Source organism: Heloderma suspectum, chromosome 4, assembly GCF_057233095.1.
Source record: "Heloderma suspectum isolate Gila_16-S chromosome 4, 16-S_ref, whole genome shotgun sequence".
NCBI lineage: Eukaryota > Metazoa > Chordata > Lepidosauria > Squamata > Helodermatidae > Heloderma > Heloderma suspectum.
Window position 1 is genome coordinate 310942715 of NC_139461.1, and position 14595 is coordinate 310957309.

The following is a 14595-nucleotide window of genomic DNA, read 5'->3' on the forward strand; positions in this document are numbered from 1 at the left end:
CAGGGCCTGGAAGGGGTGGGGATGTCAAAATCCAGCAAGGGGGAGAAGATCCGACACGTCAGAGGCTATTTGATCAGGGAGCAGTGCCCGTTAGTTGCAAAGGCAAGCCAAAGGCAAGTTTGGCTTTGGCGGGAAGCTCTCCATCTCCTGCTACCATTTCTAATGGCAAGATATTCATTCACTCTTCATGCCAGTTGGATGAATGGGCCTGGGAGATGTTTCAGTACAGAGCCTCCTAACACCTGCCTTCACTAAGCCACTGAAAATGCCACCCTCTCTTCCTCCCTCTCTCTGCACCCCAGGATCTCAAACCACAGGCTTCAGTGAACAATACAACAGGAGTCTTCCAAGCCCATCACCTACCCCAGAGCAGGGAAATGGGAGGACATGCACCTCTTGTCATTCCAATTTGATAAGTTCCACATCAAAAATTAGAGTGGCGTTGGGTGGGATGATTCCCGGGTGGCCGGTAGAGCCATAGGCATAGTCTGGCGAGATTATCATCTTGGCCCGCTGGCCAACACTCATCTGCAAAAGGAAGAGCAGACAATTAAGACAGATGCAAGTCCCTGTTTCTGTTCACAACCCTAAAAGTTGGTGAATCTGGCATGGAAGGCACAAAGCATACAATGGGGAAACGGCCCTTGACAGCCAGTTGCCTCAGGGATCCCTGCTGTGGTTGAGCAGCCGTGTCAAGGCCATATGCAAGACACCTAATATATGCCCCTCCTTCACCTCTCTACTTACACATCCCCCCACCCCCCAATTCCAACAACAAGGGTGAGACAGTTGTCAACAGTGAAGGTGCTACATGACAATTGTATTCAGTTTGGTCCTTGCATTCAACGGAGCTGCAAACTCTTCCTGAACCAGCAAAGAGATGATGCTCCGCTGCATTTCAAGTCCATACCTCCACTGTCTTACTATGAGGTAGTGAACAGGATATCTGAATCCACCCACTGTGAGGCACACTCAAAAAGGTGAGCAACGTGTGTGGTTCACCCCCCACCACTGAGTTACTTATTTGTGCAGACAGAGGTTGCTCTCTCAGAATACCCCACCAAGGCAATCCTTGCTGAATCCAGATGGTGCAAACAAGCCCAGCTGGCCAAAAGCAACCTTGTCACCCCAAATCTTTCAGCTGAAAATCTTCCTGAAGGTGGGAGGAGCACTTTCCTTCCACAGCAGGAAATCCCACATCCATTTAGCACCCACTGCAATTGGTCTGTTCCCACAACTCCTGGTACCTTCCACTGTTCAAACTTGCACCGACATACCTGGGCAACCCCTTCTTCCCAGCCGCGAATAACCTCCTGCTTGCCCATCACAAACTTGAATGGCTTGTTCCTATCGCGAGAGGAGTCAAATTTTTTCCCATCTTCAAGCATACCTGAGGAGAAAAGGAGGCTCCCATCATCTTGAAGCCAAACATACCTCAGCCTTTTTCCAGAACAGTTGTGCTAGTAGCAAAGCAAACAAACAGATAGGTCAGAATGCCAAAAGGCTCTTAGGAACTAGGGGGAATTCAGATGACAGATGAGCCGCAGGAGCCAAGTTTTGTATGATGACATTCAACGAGTACAAAATCAGTAACTAGAACTTAGGAGGAAGATTCCAGAGAGACATTCAACAGCACTCAAGCAGCTAATATGGAGATACCTCCATATTCCACCTCTCTTTCTTCGGATCCCTCCTTGAAACCTATCCCTTCAGTGAAGGATGTTCACGCTGTGGACAGCAGCATATTGTAACAGTAAAAATGCAAACGTTCAGGAAACACACACACACTAAGGACTTTTTCCACATTTTATACAGGAAAAACTTGAAATTTTGAGGAACACTGAAGAAACGCTCAAAGTATTTTTCTCTTTTGGAATGTGAAATGCTTTTTAAAACAAGGTTTTAGTGTAGTATACAAAGATTTTAATGTGCAACAATTCACAGCATTAGAGAAAGATAATCCTGTATATACTGTAGACACCTGCAACACTTTGGCTAATGCTGATAATATCTTTGTGGAAAAAGAAAATCTGAGACGCATCAATAAATGAAAACCTGACACAGAAGCTAAAAGTGCACAGAGGAATAAAGAAAAGTGAGACCTTCAAGGAGGATTGGAAAAAAATATATAGATTTTATGAAAAAAGAGTCAAATGGAACAACTTTTATAGAAGCTTATAGAAATCTGTGGGACTCGTGAAAAGAAAAAAATAAAGGAATGAAATAGGATGAATTTATATATTATCCTGATAGAAAATAAAGAAGGGGAGAAGAAGAACCCTGAAACTGCTTGATCTGCAGGAGGGATTGGGAAGGGATTTTGAATTAATAAGAATGGGGGGGTGTAATTTCTTTTGAAAAATAAATAAAAACATTTAAAAAACACTTCGGCTAATGGGTGGTATAACAAATGTAATAAATAAATCACTAAAATGTCACAAGATTACTTAATTCAATATCCAAATAAGTTGCTAGTCCTTAACATTGTGGCAGTTTGAGACTGTTTTGGTCAAAATAACATGCTTCTTTTTGTTACTAATAGTTGCGGTGTTTCCATTTTCAAATTAATTTTTCCTGCTGCTTGCATGCAGATTGTCCTAGATTCAGTCGTCACCATTTCCAGATAGGGCTGGGAAGGACTTCAGAGAGCTGCTGTCAGTCAGTGTGGCCAATAGTGAGCAAGATGCACCAGCTGAGACAGTATACGGCAGTTTCCAGTGTTATATGAACTTCTCAGATGACAGAAGTTAAGGTTTGTAAGCTTCAGTAGCAGAGGATGCAACAACAACAGCTCTCGCTCTCTATAGTATAAGGTACAGCTCCAATTTTTCTTATACAAAACTAAGGCATTTATACTTTTGAGGCTGCAATTCTATGCTCACTTAACTGGGAGGAATCTCCACTAAACAGAGTGGGTGTTACTTCTTAGTAAACATCCAAAGGATTGTTCCGTAAATGTTATAAAGGAAAATAGTATTCTATTTGCTAATTTTTAATCATGTTGTTTATGTAAGTTAAATCATTTAAAATGATTTATCATTTAAATAAGTTTAAAGTTTGGTAAGAAAGTACAACATATATTTCAATTATTCCCAAAAATTACAGAGTTGTGGGTTTAAAAAAAACAAAACAGAGAAAACATAACTCTCCCCTCCATGGCATCAGAATTCCAAGAAAATTTTACATCTCTAGATCTCATTATTAAGGTCAAGAGGATCCAAAGATAGTTTCTTCCATAGCCGCCAGACTCCTGCTTCTGTCGAAGTGGCAGGCAATGGGTGCCCTACCAAAAGGGTCAATCCTGCAGCCCAATCCAGCCAGCCTCGTAACTGGCTGTTACCAGCCAGGAAGGGCAAGGGTTGAGTAAACACACTATGACTCAGACTTCTCCAAGTGCTTTGTCTACAACCTCAGGGGGATCAAATCAACTGCAGCTCACACAAACTGCAACAAACAGAAACCAAGCAGATTACAGGTGGTTCTATACCATCCTCAGAAGTGGGCTACAGAAACTACCTAACCACCCAAAATAGCACCACTAGAGGACACCATACTAGTGGAGAGGTAAGGGGAGGTGGGGAGAGATGTCCCTGCCACCACCATCGCCACAGAATACGCATTCAGTTTTGATATGGCCAACTTTTCCCATCACTTGCATTCAAGGCATCCTCCCAACTACTTCATCGCCCACGGGTCCCATCAGTGGTAAAGGGAATCAGGGATCAACTGGGTCAGCCATTCCCTTTTGCCAACCAGCTGCTAGGAGCTGCACAGACGAGACAGATGTTTCCTACATCCCATCCCCCCAGGAGCAAGTGGAAATCCCCAGGGCTCACAGTTAGTGAGAGCTCAGATGCAGCAGGAGAGGGCAGCACCACAAGATGCAACCAAGCCAACAAGATATTAACAGGAGCAGAAAATAGATTTTATTAAACACAAACCTACTCTTCGTGTACCCATTCATATCCTTCTGTCTGCCCTTAAAGTTGTTGTTGTTCAGTCGTTCAGTCGTGTCCGACTCTTCATGACCCCATGGACCATAGCACGCCAGGCCTTCCTGTCCTGCGCTCTCTCCCGGAGCGTGCTCAAGTTCATATTCATTGCATCAGTGATGCTATCTAGCCATCTCATCCTCTGCCGTCCCCTTCTCCTTTTGCCTTCAGTCTTTCCCAGCATCAGGGTCTTTTCCAGAGAGTTTTCTCTTCGCATTAGGTGGCCAAAATATTTGAACTTCAGCTTCAGTATCTGTCCTTCCAATGAGCACTCAGGGTTGATTTCCTTTAGGATGGACTGATTTGACCTCCTTGCAGTCCAGGGGACTCGTAAGGGTCTTCTCCAGCACCACAGTTCGAAAGCATCAATTCTTCGGCGCTCAGCCTTCCTTATAGTCCAACTCTCACAGCCATACATTACTACTGGGAAAACCATAGCTTTGATTAGACGGACCTTTGTCGGCAAGGTGATGTCTCTGCTTCTTACTATGCTGTCTAGGTTGGCCATAGCTTTCCTCCCAAGGAGCAAGCATCTTTTAATTTCATGGCTACAGTCCCCGTCTGTGGTGATCTTGGAGCCCAAGAAAGTAAAATCTGTCACTGCTTCCATTTCTTCCCCTTCTATATGCCAGGAAGTGATAGGGCCAGATGCCATGATCTTCGTTTTTTTAATGTTGAGTTGCAAACCAGCTTTTGCACTCTCCTCTTTCACCCTCAACAAGAGGCTCTTGAGATCCTCTTTGCTTTCTGCCATTAGAGTGGTATTGTCTGCATATCGGAGGTTGTTGATAATTCTCCCAGCAATCTTAATTCCGACCTCTGATTCATCCAACCCGGCATTTCTCATGATGTACTCTGCATATAAGTTAAATAAGCAGGGTGACAATATGCAGCCTTGTCGTACTCCTTTCCCAATTTTGAACCACTCGGTTGTTCCATGTCTGGTTCTTACTGTTGCTTCTTGACCCTCGTACAGGAGGTTTCTCAGGAGACAGGTAAGGTGGTCTGGTACTCCCATCACTTTAAGAATTTGCCACAGTTTGTTGTGATCCACACAATCAAAGGCTTTAGCGCAGTCAATGAAGCAGAAATAGACGTTTTTCTGGAATTCTCTTGCTTTCTCCATGATGCAGCGAATGTTGGCGATTTGATCTCTAGTTCCTCTGCCTCTTCGAAACCCAGCTTGTACTTCCGGTAGTTCTCGGTTCGCATACTTCCCTTAAAGTACATGCTACTAACTGCGGCTGAACAAATACAGCCAGGCCGCCGCACATGCTGGACACAGCTTTCCGCCAGTAACAATTACATGCCTCACAGTCTCCTTCAATTCAGGCTTTTTCCAACCCTCCTATCTCTAGAGCAGGGGTAAGCAGCCTGGTGCCCTCCCAATGTTTTGGACTACAATTCCCATAAGCCACAGACAGCATGGCCAGTGATTGGGGATTGTGTGAGTTGCAGTCCAGAACTGGAGGGCACCAGATTTCGTAGCCCTGCTCTTGACTAAGTGAGGGCCAAACACTGCCTTAAAGAACCCAGCAATGTCAGCACATGCACAACATTGGTCTGTATGTCAAGGACTATCAAATATGCCTGACTGCTCCTGCCTCACAAAATGTTTCGCTAATTTCTCCATCTTCAAAAACAGCTGGAGTTGTAGTTCTACCATATGATCTTCTAAATAGCTGTCAGATTCAAAGCATTCAGTGTCCTTTTGGAATCTGATTTTCTTTCGATTTTGTTTTGCATTGCCTAATGCATTATCCAAGTGCCTATTCTTCCCACTGGCATAGCTTATTCTGCATGTCTTCAAGGTTAGTCTTCTGTCTGACTCCTCTTGTAACCATTTTTCAACTTCATATTTATAGGAAGGTATTTCTTTTTCATATTTACAATCTTTTAATTCCTGAATGGCATTACCCTTCTCAGTCTCTATTCATTTAAGCATTCCTTTTCACTTTTAGAATCCTCTCCCTTCCTTGCCCTCCGCTCAGCATTAGTAAACTGGAGCGTAAGTTCCTCTACAAGTTCTATAGTTATGCTAGTTTCAGAACATTCTTCTCAAGAAGTCTCAAGCTCCTTGCACAAGGAGGAGACATAGAGTTTATTATTTAAATACTACTACTCAAATTCTGAAAATCTGAGAATTAGTAACAATTACATCATTTTTAATCTGCTCCAGATGTATTCACTGTCTATACAAGTCTTCTTTAATTTAAAATCTCCTTCTGCGGCAGTCTTCCAGCTCAGCTCTCAATAGCAAGTCTACAGATATTGTTTTATTCTTTTCTAGTTCTTTATTATAGCTCTGCTCCACCATCTGCAGATTAATTTTTCTTAGTTTCATAGCCTCTTCTTCCTCCAGGGTGCTGCCAGTCTCCAAATCCATCATCCTGTACCTAGAGATGGAAGATTATCGCTAATGCCCCAGCCACCCACTTTCCACCTTATTAGTTAGGGTTCCCCAAACCAAAGTCATGTCCACACAATGTCTTCTGGAACTCCTAGTTCAGAGTTCTTAAAGCAGAAGTGTGGAAGCAAAGGGAACTGCAACACAAGAATTTTTTCACGAGCAGTTTAGCGTACTCATCTAGGGTGGGCTGTGGTCACCATGCAAACTGGGTCAGTGACTGGCAGAAACTCTCCAGGGTTTCAGGCAGGAGTTTTTCCAGTCCTACCTGGAGATGCTGGGGATTGAGACTTGGACTTTCTGCGTGCAAACAATGCACTCTACAACTGAGCCACAGCCCTTCCACATGCAGACACAAGGATAGCCCTCCTGCATTATCTAGACAGGAAAGAGATCCATGTGCCCAGAAGGTTTTGCATTTGCTGAACAAGCATGCCCCAGAACCTAACCAGAATAAATTCTGCCATGCCCAATTATCTCCCTGCAGCAAGACATGAGAAAAATGCTAACTGTTCCTTGCCCATGTCAGAATTCTCCATCCAGTACATGTCCCAAATAAATCTACATTTAATTACAAAGCTCACAGAAACTTTACACCAAAGATAAAGACTGTAAGCCACCAAATTTGCCACTCAAACCACAGAGCAATGAATCTTAGATAAAAAGGAAATTGTTGTGTTCGCCAAACCAGAACACCACACACCAGGAAGGGGAAGAGAGAGTTCAGAGCACACTCAAGGTTTGCTGTCAAGAGAATTGAAATCCAGTATGATAAATTGTTAAGATCTTAAAAAAAAAAATTTGGAACTAGCAAGACAGAGTAAGACTCTATCTAAACTGAACACAAAATAAACCAGGGATACTTTCCAGAGGGCAGTCATGCTTGCCTGCTGCAGCAAAAAAAGAAAAAGACAAGAAAATAAGAGCCGTGCGGCACCTTAAAGATTAACAAATGTATTATAGTATAAGCTTTTGTGGATTCTAGCCAGACACTATGTGAGAAAAATTCTCTATAAAACTCATTCAAAATAGGTCATGTACCAATTGGGGCTCCCAGAAGCTCTTATTAGTCCCTAAACACAGAGGCAATTTCAGTAGTTCTAATACTTTATCTTCTACTTTAAAAAAAAAAAATCAGTGTTAGCACCAGCTCCCAGTCATACTGGGATTTCATCTTAGTTCAATTTAAATCAAATCTAGGCAATCTTCCTCCTCCCCCTAAAAAACCTTCATATCATTCTGTCGTAAGCTCCTACTCCCAAAAGCCGGTAACCAATAATCTGCCTGGAAAAGCATTGGGCTGGAATAGATCTACAGTGCTCGCTATATTCTTGATAGCCGAGTATCAATAAGCATCCTAATCATGAACAGAATGACCCCAGAATACCAGGAAACAAAACAGGAAACTGTTCACCTGGATGAAAATATTGTGGGAGAAGCCCAAATGCCACAATACACATTGCAAGGCAGTTTCATTGAGATCAGGAGAGTCAGCAAATCACTGTCTATGGGAAGAGGACAGGGGGAGAGATGCTGGGAAAGTCTATGTACCAGAGGAGAAATATTGTGCCTCTCCTTGGAAAGCCAGTCCAGGATCATGTTATCACAGCATCCAGAGCATCTGGGCTGGAACTAAATAGGAAGCAAGAGGAAGAGCTGTGCACAGATGTGGCTCTACACTGATTCCACTAATGGGGAAGATGTACAAAGCAAAGAAGGCAAACAAAAGCATTTTGCGGGGAGAATGGTGCTTACTCATAGCCCAGAGCCAGCATGGCAGAAGCACCAATGGCTTGATGGCTGGTGTGTTGTTGTTCTTAGAGAGCAGCTATATAGCAAGCCTACAACTCAAGAATCTTTTTTGTAAGTATTTAGAAGGCCTAATCTGCTTTAAGGTCTGCTTTAAGCGCCATCACTGTGCCTTCATGTCCCAGGAAAAACTTATCCTTTCAGTCTATTAACAACAGAGTCATCATCTTATCCCTCTTCCCCCACCCCCACTTTATTTAAAATTCTTGCCCTGCATACTTATACAAGTATAAGTATAAGTATAATTATTCACAAGGGTGTAACATGGTGGTTCATTTTCATACTTTGAAGGACATATTCATCTCAACTCCAGTTAGGGAGTTCCCAGATAAACAAGCTATCTGACAACTACACCCCCAGAGCCATGGGAATAAAGCTCAAGGAACAGGACTGAACATGACGCCTAAAATTAATTTTCATTTCTAATATTGCAGTTTAAAACATATACAAGAGCCCCAGTGGACAATGTTTTTTCCCTGTATGCAACTAATTCTGAAAGACGCATCAAACTAATTATGGGAGTTGTCCTCCAGATGTTTTGGACTGTGCCAGGTTGGGGAAGGCTGAGATAAAGGAAGCAAACACCAGACTACTATGTTCATATGCTTAACACACTGTACCTCAAAACATCACTTCAACGATGTGCAGCACCAAGGCCAGCATGGACACCTCACAAGTGTTTTACTGGTGACTAACTTACTTTACCCTCTACTGCAACTGCCACTTCTCTCCTCTACTCCGTCTTCTACTATTTCCAACTCCCTGGCCTCTGTCTTATCCCACCAAGACAGGGAACTTGACAGGCACCAACCTCCAAAAAGCACCTACCACACTTCAGAAGCTATGGAAAATATTCATACAACTGTAGTTGTGCATAAGAGTTGGTGTGGCTAGGACTGAGGAACAAACCAGGAAGTCCTTCGTCCAGATCTCACCTCTGCCACCTACTGCCTAGGTAACTTGAACCACTACTCAGCCAATGACTTCATTCAAAATATGGGAATGATACAGACCTCCTTTAAACAAATAGCGTAAAGTCTGCTGAGAGCATGTGCACATTGTACTTTAGGATACTCTAAAGTACAATATAAATCTTATGTATTACAACAAGCTTCAGAGCTGACATAAATCCATTGTGTTGCTCTCTCCACACAATTCTGCAAAGGGCTGTTATGTATGACCACATGAAGGACCCACTGTCTGCTGTTTCTAGCATACTAGGAAAAGGCAGACCTGCAATCCCAGCGAAGCCTTTAGATGCCCCATCCAACTTGCAGACATTGGCAATAGGTATCCCATGACCATTAAAGAGGATTAGCTTGTTAATTAAGTGGGATATGCTGCTAAGCACAGAGCTGGCCAAGAACAAGACACAGAGGGAGGTTCAAAGGGAATGCTGTAGGCCCGAAGGAAGAAAACAGCAAGAAGATTGTTGGTACTTGAAAGTTTTGCCCCCATCAAATGCAAAGTCCATGCCATGGGGATATTCAGTAGTTTACTAATGAAGAGTTAGGATGAGGTTGGTTTATAATGGCCATCTTGATGCTCCTGACTTCCATTTTAAAAGTACGAAACACCAGTTTGGGAGACAGCATAGCAAATTCATTATATGCTCTGTTTAAATCTACCTGCCACACACAGCAAGCAGGCTGGTGTATTTGTCTAATTTGCCTCTCCCACCCTCTCTCAATTAAAGTTTAAGTAAGTTTTACGACCAATGGAGATGTGTTTACCGACCTCCAGTATGCAGTGCAATTTCAATTGGCAAAGATGATGAGAAGTTTTGGATCAAACATGAGGCAGGCCCACTGCTGCTCCCTTCTCTTGCCAGATTCACTTGATACCTGAGCAGGGGTAGCATGAGCTAGCTACAGATGCTCCAGAGCACAGATGGTCTAGTGACCATGTCTGGGATCCAAAAAAACAGTGTAACTACTTCCAAGCACTCAAGGTAGTTCTGGGCTTCTGTTTTGTCAGACCAGGCCCCACTCCACAGCAAACCATTTTTTAAAAAATTAAGGAGACTCTCAAAACAAGATTGAACACCAGATCCTCATGCCATATCACAAAGAAAAAGAGTTCAAAATTCCACTGAGCATGTCTAGGGTAGCTCTTTGGATCCAGGCATATGCAGTCAGTGCCACTTGATGAAAAACTCTGGTAATCCCACCCAAGCCAAGTAACGAAAAATACATAAGCCTAAATTGTTCTGTGTTTGATACTTTTAATGCTATGTTTTCTGCTCAAGATGTGGTGGGCTCTCCCTCGCAGAAAATACTTAAATAAAGGCTTGATGGCCATCTGTCAGAGATGCTGCAATTGCATTTGTTGTTGTTCAGTCGTTCAGTCGTGTCCGACTCTTCGTGACCCCATGGACCATAGCACGCCAGGCCTTCCTGTCCTGCGCTCTCTCCCGCAGCGTGCTCAAGTTCATATTCATTGCATCCGTGATGCTATCTAGCCATCTCATCCTCTGCCGTCCCCTTCTCCTTTTGCCTTCAGTCTTTCCCAGCATCAGGGTCTTTTCCAGGGAGTTTTCTCTTCGCATTAGGTGGCCAAAATATTGGAGCTTCAGCTTCATTATCTGTCCTTCCAATGAGCACTCAGGGTTGATTTCCTTTGCAAATCCTGCATTGAACAGGGGTTGGTCTAGACGACCTGTAAGGTATCTTCCAACTCTATGATTTTGGGGATCCAAGTGGCTCTATGATTTTGGGGATCCAAGTGGCCCTTAACTCGATGGTGATGACTTGAAAAACAGTCCTTGCTGACCAATGAAATTGCTAATTAGGCCAAGAGAATTATTTCCATAAACATACACATATGTTTAAAGGTTGTAAAAAGGAGTGGGGTAACACATTACAAAAGCTCTTAGGAGTGATGCTTGAGATTTTGATTCTGGTTTTACCACAGAGCTTCTTGCCCACTCATCGAGCTAAACCAACTCAACACCATAAAGCTACAATGATCCTACTCTCAACTGCCACTTTTTACAGACTCACTGTTGCACATTTCAGTTCCAACCATCCACATTGTCTAATTCACAAACCTGCCATGCATCTGAACTCTCAATGGTCTAGGCTCACTGTGTGAAGATTAAATAAGCTGAAGTTCCAGGACAGTAGCTGCGCTGCAGAGAAGTGGAAAGATGAGAGAATTCAGACACAATCACAGTCCTGGGCAGTGCTACTGCATTTCTGCATTCATGCTATTTTGATGTCAACTACTGCTCTTGCTACTCAGGTCCCTTTTGGGGGATTCAGGTGATGGGGGCAGAGGGCTTATAAGGGAGCCATGGAATGGAATGCGAGTAAAACTTTGATTCACAAGCAGGCCTGTCTTTCCTGGAGAGCAGGAAATTGTATCTGAGATGCAGAGTTATGCTGACAAAGCTGTAGTCCATTTGTGGAACACTGGACAAATATGAAAAGTTACAATGCTTGTTACACCCCACAGCTAGCAGCTTCATGAGCTCAGAGTGTTCCCCTATACCCTGATAAGGCCTAGGGTTATGTCAGCCCCCAAAGCAATGGAAAACTGTCCCTGCAGGTTTCTGCCTCCCAATGTATTATTCACCAATCCAGAACCAAATTTTCAAGCTGGCAACGAGGGAGAAGGGAAAAGGGTCAATTAAAAGGCAGAAAAATTGAGGGGTGGCAGTGGATCAGGAACAACTGTATCCTAAGAGGAACCTTTATTTTGTTCCTCTTTCTTGATTTTTTACTTTTTGCCCAACTCTGCCTTTTGTTAGCAGGTTTTACCTGTTTGGGGGGCCTTTTTGATTGGTTTTTGCCTTCTTTGGAAAGAAGGATCCTCCCAGGCTTTGAGACTGCTTGGGGCCTTACTTTACTCCCAAATCTGGTCTCTGGAGCTAGATGCCTGGCTCCTGAGCAAGTTCGTTCAGTTTTCCCCACTATTTTATTTTACTCATTGGTTAGCCCAGGCTTCACCACCATTTCCATTTTAAAACATTCTCTTCACTTTCTACCTGAATTTATTTTCCCATCTGGACTTTGCTGGTTCTTACATCTTGAACTTGGGGAGAGGTCTCTGCCAGTCTTCACCTGGGTCCACAGGAGCCTGTTTTTCAGATCTCTCCTTGGGACAGACAGCTGTAATCTTCCTTTCCCCGCTTCCTTTTCCCTAAATGTTTGGATTACACTGCTATATAGTTGGAAATGTTAAAAATTACACTTATCTAGTCTGGACTAGTGGGAATTTAGATGGAGCTAAGTAACAATTCAAACTGCTGCTGGTTTGGCCTGTCATAAATTTGAATGCCATAGCTATTTCATTTAATGCTCTAATATAGTTTTCTTAATGTAGTTTTTTTAATAGCCCTCAGCAAGTGTTGAACTACAGTTTACTTTGCATGGCAACCTTTGCATTTAGCAGCCACACCACTTTGTGGTTCATAGTTACAGATGTATTTTCTCTGTAATCATTACGTTTCACATTTTAGTTTTGTATGTGATGTTCTTTTGCATTTACTTTTCTTCATAAATTACGCATATCTCAATACTTCCTGTGTCATGTTTTCATTTGTTTAAAAAGTTGAGGGCTATTCACTGTTTTCCTGCTTGAGTTTTAAAATATTTATTTTCAAACTTACTGAGATAGCCTTATGTCAGCTCTAGTTACACTCTCTCACCCACTGGGGCAAAGTCAGAACCTAATTTTCAGCTCGATTTTCCATGAGTGAAAGAGGATAATACACACCGCTTTGAGGATTCTTGGGACCAAAAGGAGGGGACAAAATGTCATAAATATATAAATTAAGACTATGGGCGCAATCCTATGGTGATGCCCATAAGCCCCAAACTCTGAGGCTTACAGGAATCCTATGCAGATTGGGAGGAGCGGCAGAGGCAATCTAAGCCTCCATGCTCCTCCTGCTCTGCATTTTGGCTAGACAGGCTTTTTTGCCCATCTAGCTGGGGTGCATTGGAGTGGGAGGGCAGGAGGCTGGGGAAGCCTAGGGATATGATGAATCCTGGCTGCTCCAGTCCCCTCCACTCCCACCAGCGCACCCCCATTGCCCCCTCTCAGGTTCTCTCTGTGCCAGTTGCGAAGGGGAGGGAAGTACGAATTCTTGGATCCATGGTTGAAGCACTGCCATCCAAAATATCCTATGCCCTCCCGCAGACTCTGTCTAGGGGGTGTAGGATTGCTCCCTCCATGAACTGTTTGCTCAAGCAGGCACTGCTATCTTACACACTTACCACCTTTTCCCAGGCTGCCTCCACCAATAATATTTATTGTACTTGTAAATGTCTCATTAACCAAATTATCTAGGTGTTTAACAGTAAAATAACAGTAATACAGTAAAAATAACAATAACTCATTAAAAACCAGCATAGCATAAAACCCATTAAGTAGCTGCCCTCTATATTTCTTCCTAGGAAAACTGTGAGAGTGTCTCCGCATCACTGGTTTGCCATCTGAGAAATGGGCATTTTGTTGTGCTTTGTGGGGTAAATATGTTATTCAGCATTTGGGGCTCAGACCACACCCTTGGCCAAGTTACTTGGTCTCTGAGCCTCACCAGTTTTCCCTCTGAAATGGGTATTGTAGCAGAAAACTGTGGGTTCAAAAGGGTGGTTTTGTGTTCTGAAGCTCAGATCCCACCTCTGCCTTGTACTTATGTTCTGGGAAAGTTACTTTCCTTTTAGCCTCACCAATTTGGCTTCTTGGAAATAGGTGTTGTGACTGACCATACCCCCCATGGCAGTCATTTTGTGAGAGCTCCCATAGTACATTCTCAAAATTCCAGATGTACCCACCAGCCCCAAAAGGTTGGAGACCCCTGCAGTACTGCATGAGGACTAGGAGACTTGCCAAAGGCTTCATTAAAAAGACTTGGAGGAGGATTTTAAAGGGAGAGAGGTGGCATCATACAGGTGCTCCAGCAGGCAGTTCCAAGCATCAGGGGCAACAAGTGAGAAAGGACTGAGATGTTTGAAGGAGATCTTGGCCTGATGGTGATGGAGCTGGAGGAGTAAAAGTCACAGGCAGGCATGTGTTATGATAGACGGCGGAGAAGAGGGAGAGACACGCACACCCCAGAGAGATTCTGGTGGACCCAGAGGCAGACAGGAAGGAAGCATGGTTGTCATGTGATCAGAACAAACGAGGCAACTCATTTTGACAGCAGAGAAGACTAATAGTCAAGGTGAAAGATTACCAGGATATGAAGCAGAGTTTTAGCTGAAGGAGAAGAGAGGATGGGCCATATTTTTCCAGACATAGTGAAAGACTGAAAGTGGGAGATTGTTAAAAAGCTTTGAAAATGCCAGACCCATTTATCCTCCTCAAAATAATCATTCAACAAGAAAACAATTTAAATACTTCATGCACATGGAGCTGCAGAACCACCCCCACTTACAT

General features: G+C 43.4%; 1 protein-coding gene across 3 annotated transcripts in view; it reads right to left on the bottom strand.

Moving 5' to 3' along the window:
• FKBP1A (FKBP prolyl isomerase 1A) overlaps window positions 1-14595 on the bottom strand; it is a 32148-nt gene that overhangs the window by 1083 nt on the left and 16470 nt on the right. For 2 of the 3 annotated variants that reach the window (XM_084854514.1, XM_084854516.1), the window contains 2 exons: window positions 1278-1390; window positions 364-528 (listed from right to left, as the gene is read on the bottom strand). In XM_084854514.1, the coding sequence (XP_084710640.1) occupies window positions 400-528; window positions 1278-1390 (242 nt within the window). In that variant the 3' untranslated portion in view covers window positions 364-399. The remainder of the gene's footprint in view (window positions 1-363; window positions 529-1277; window positions 1391-14595) is intronic. The other variant, XM_084854515.1, reaches the window with a different exon arrangement.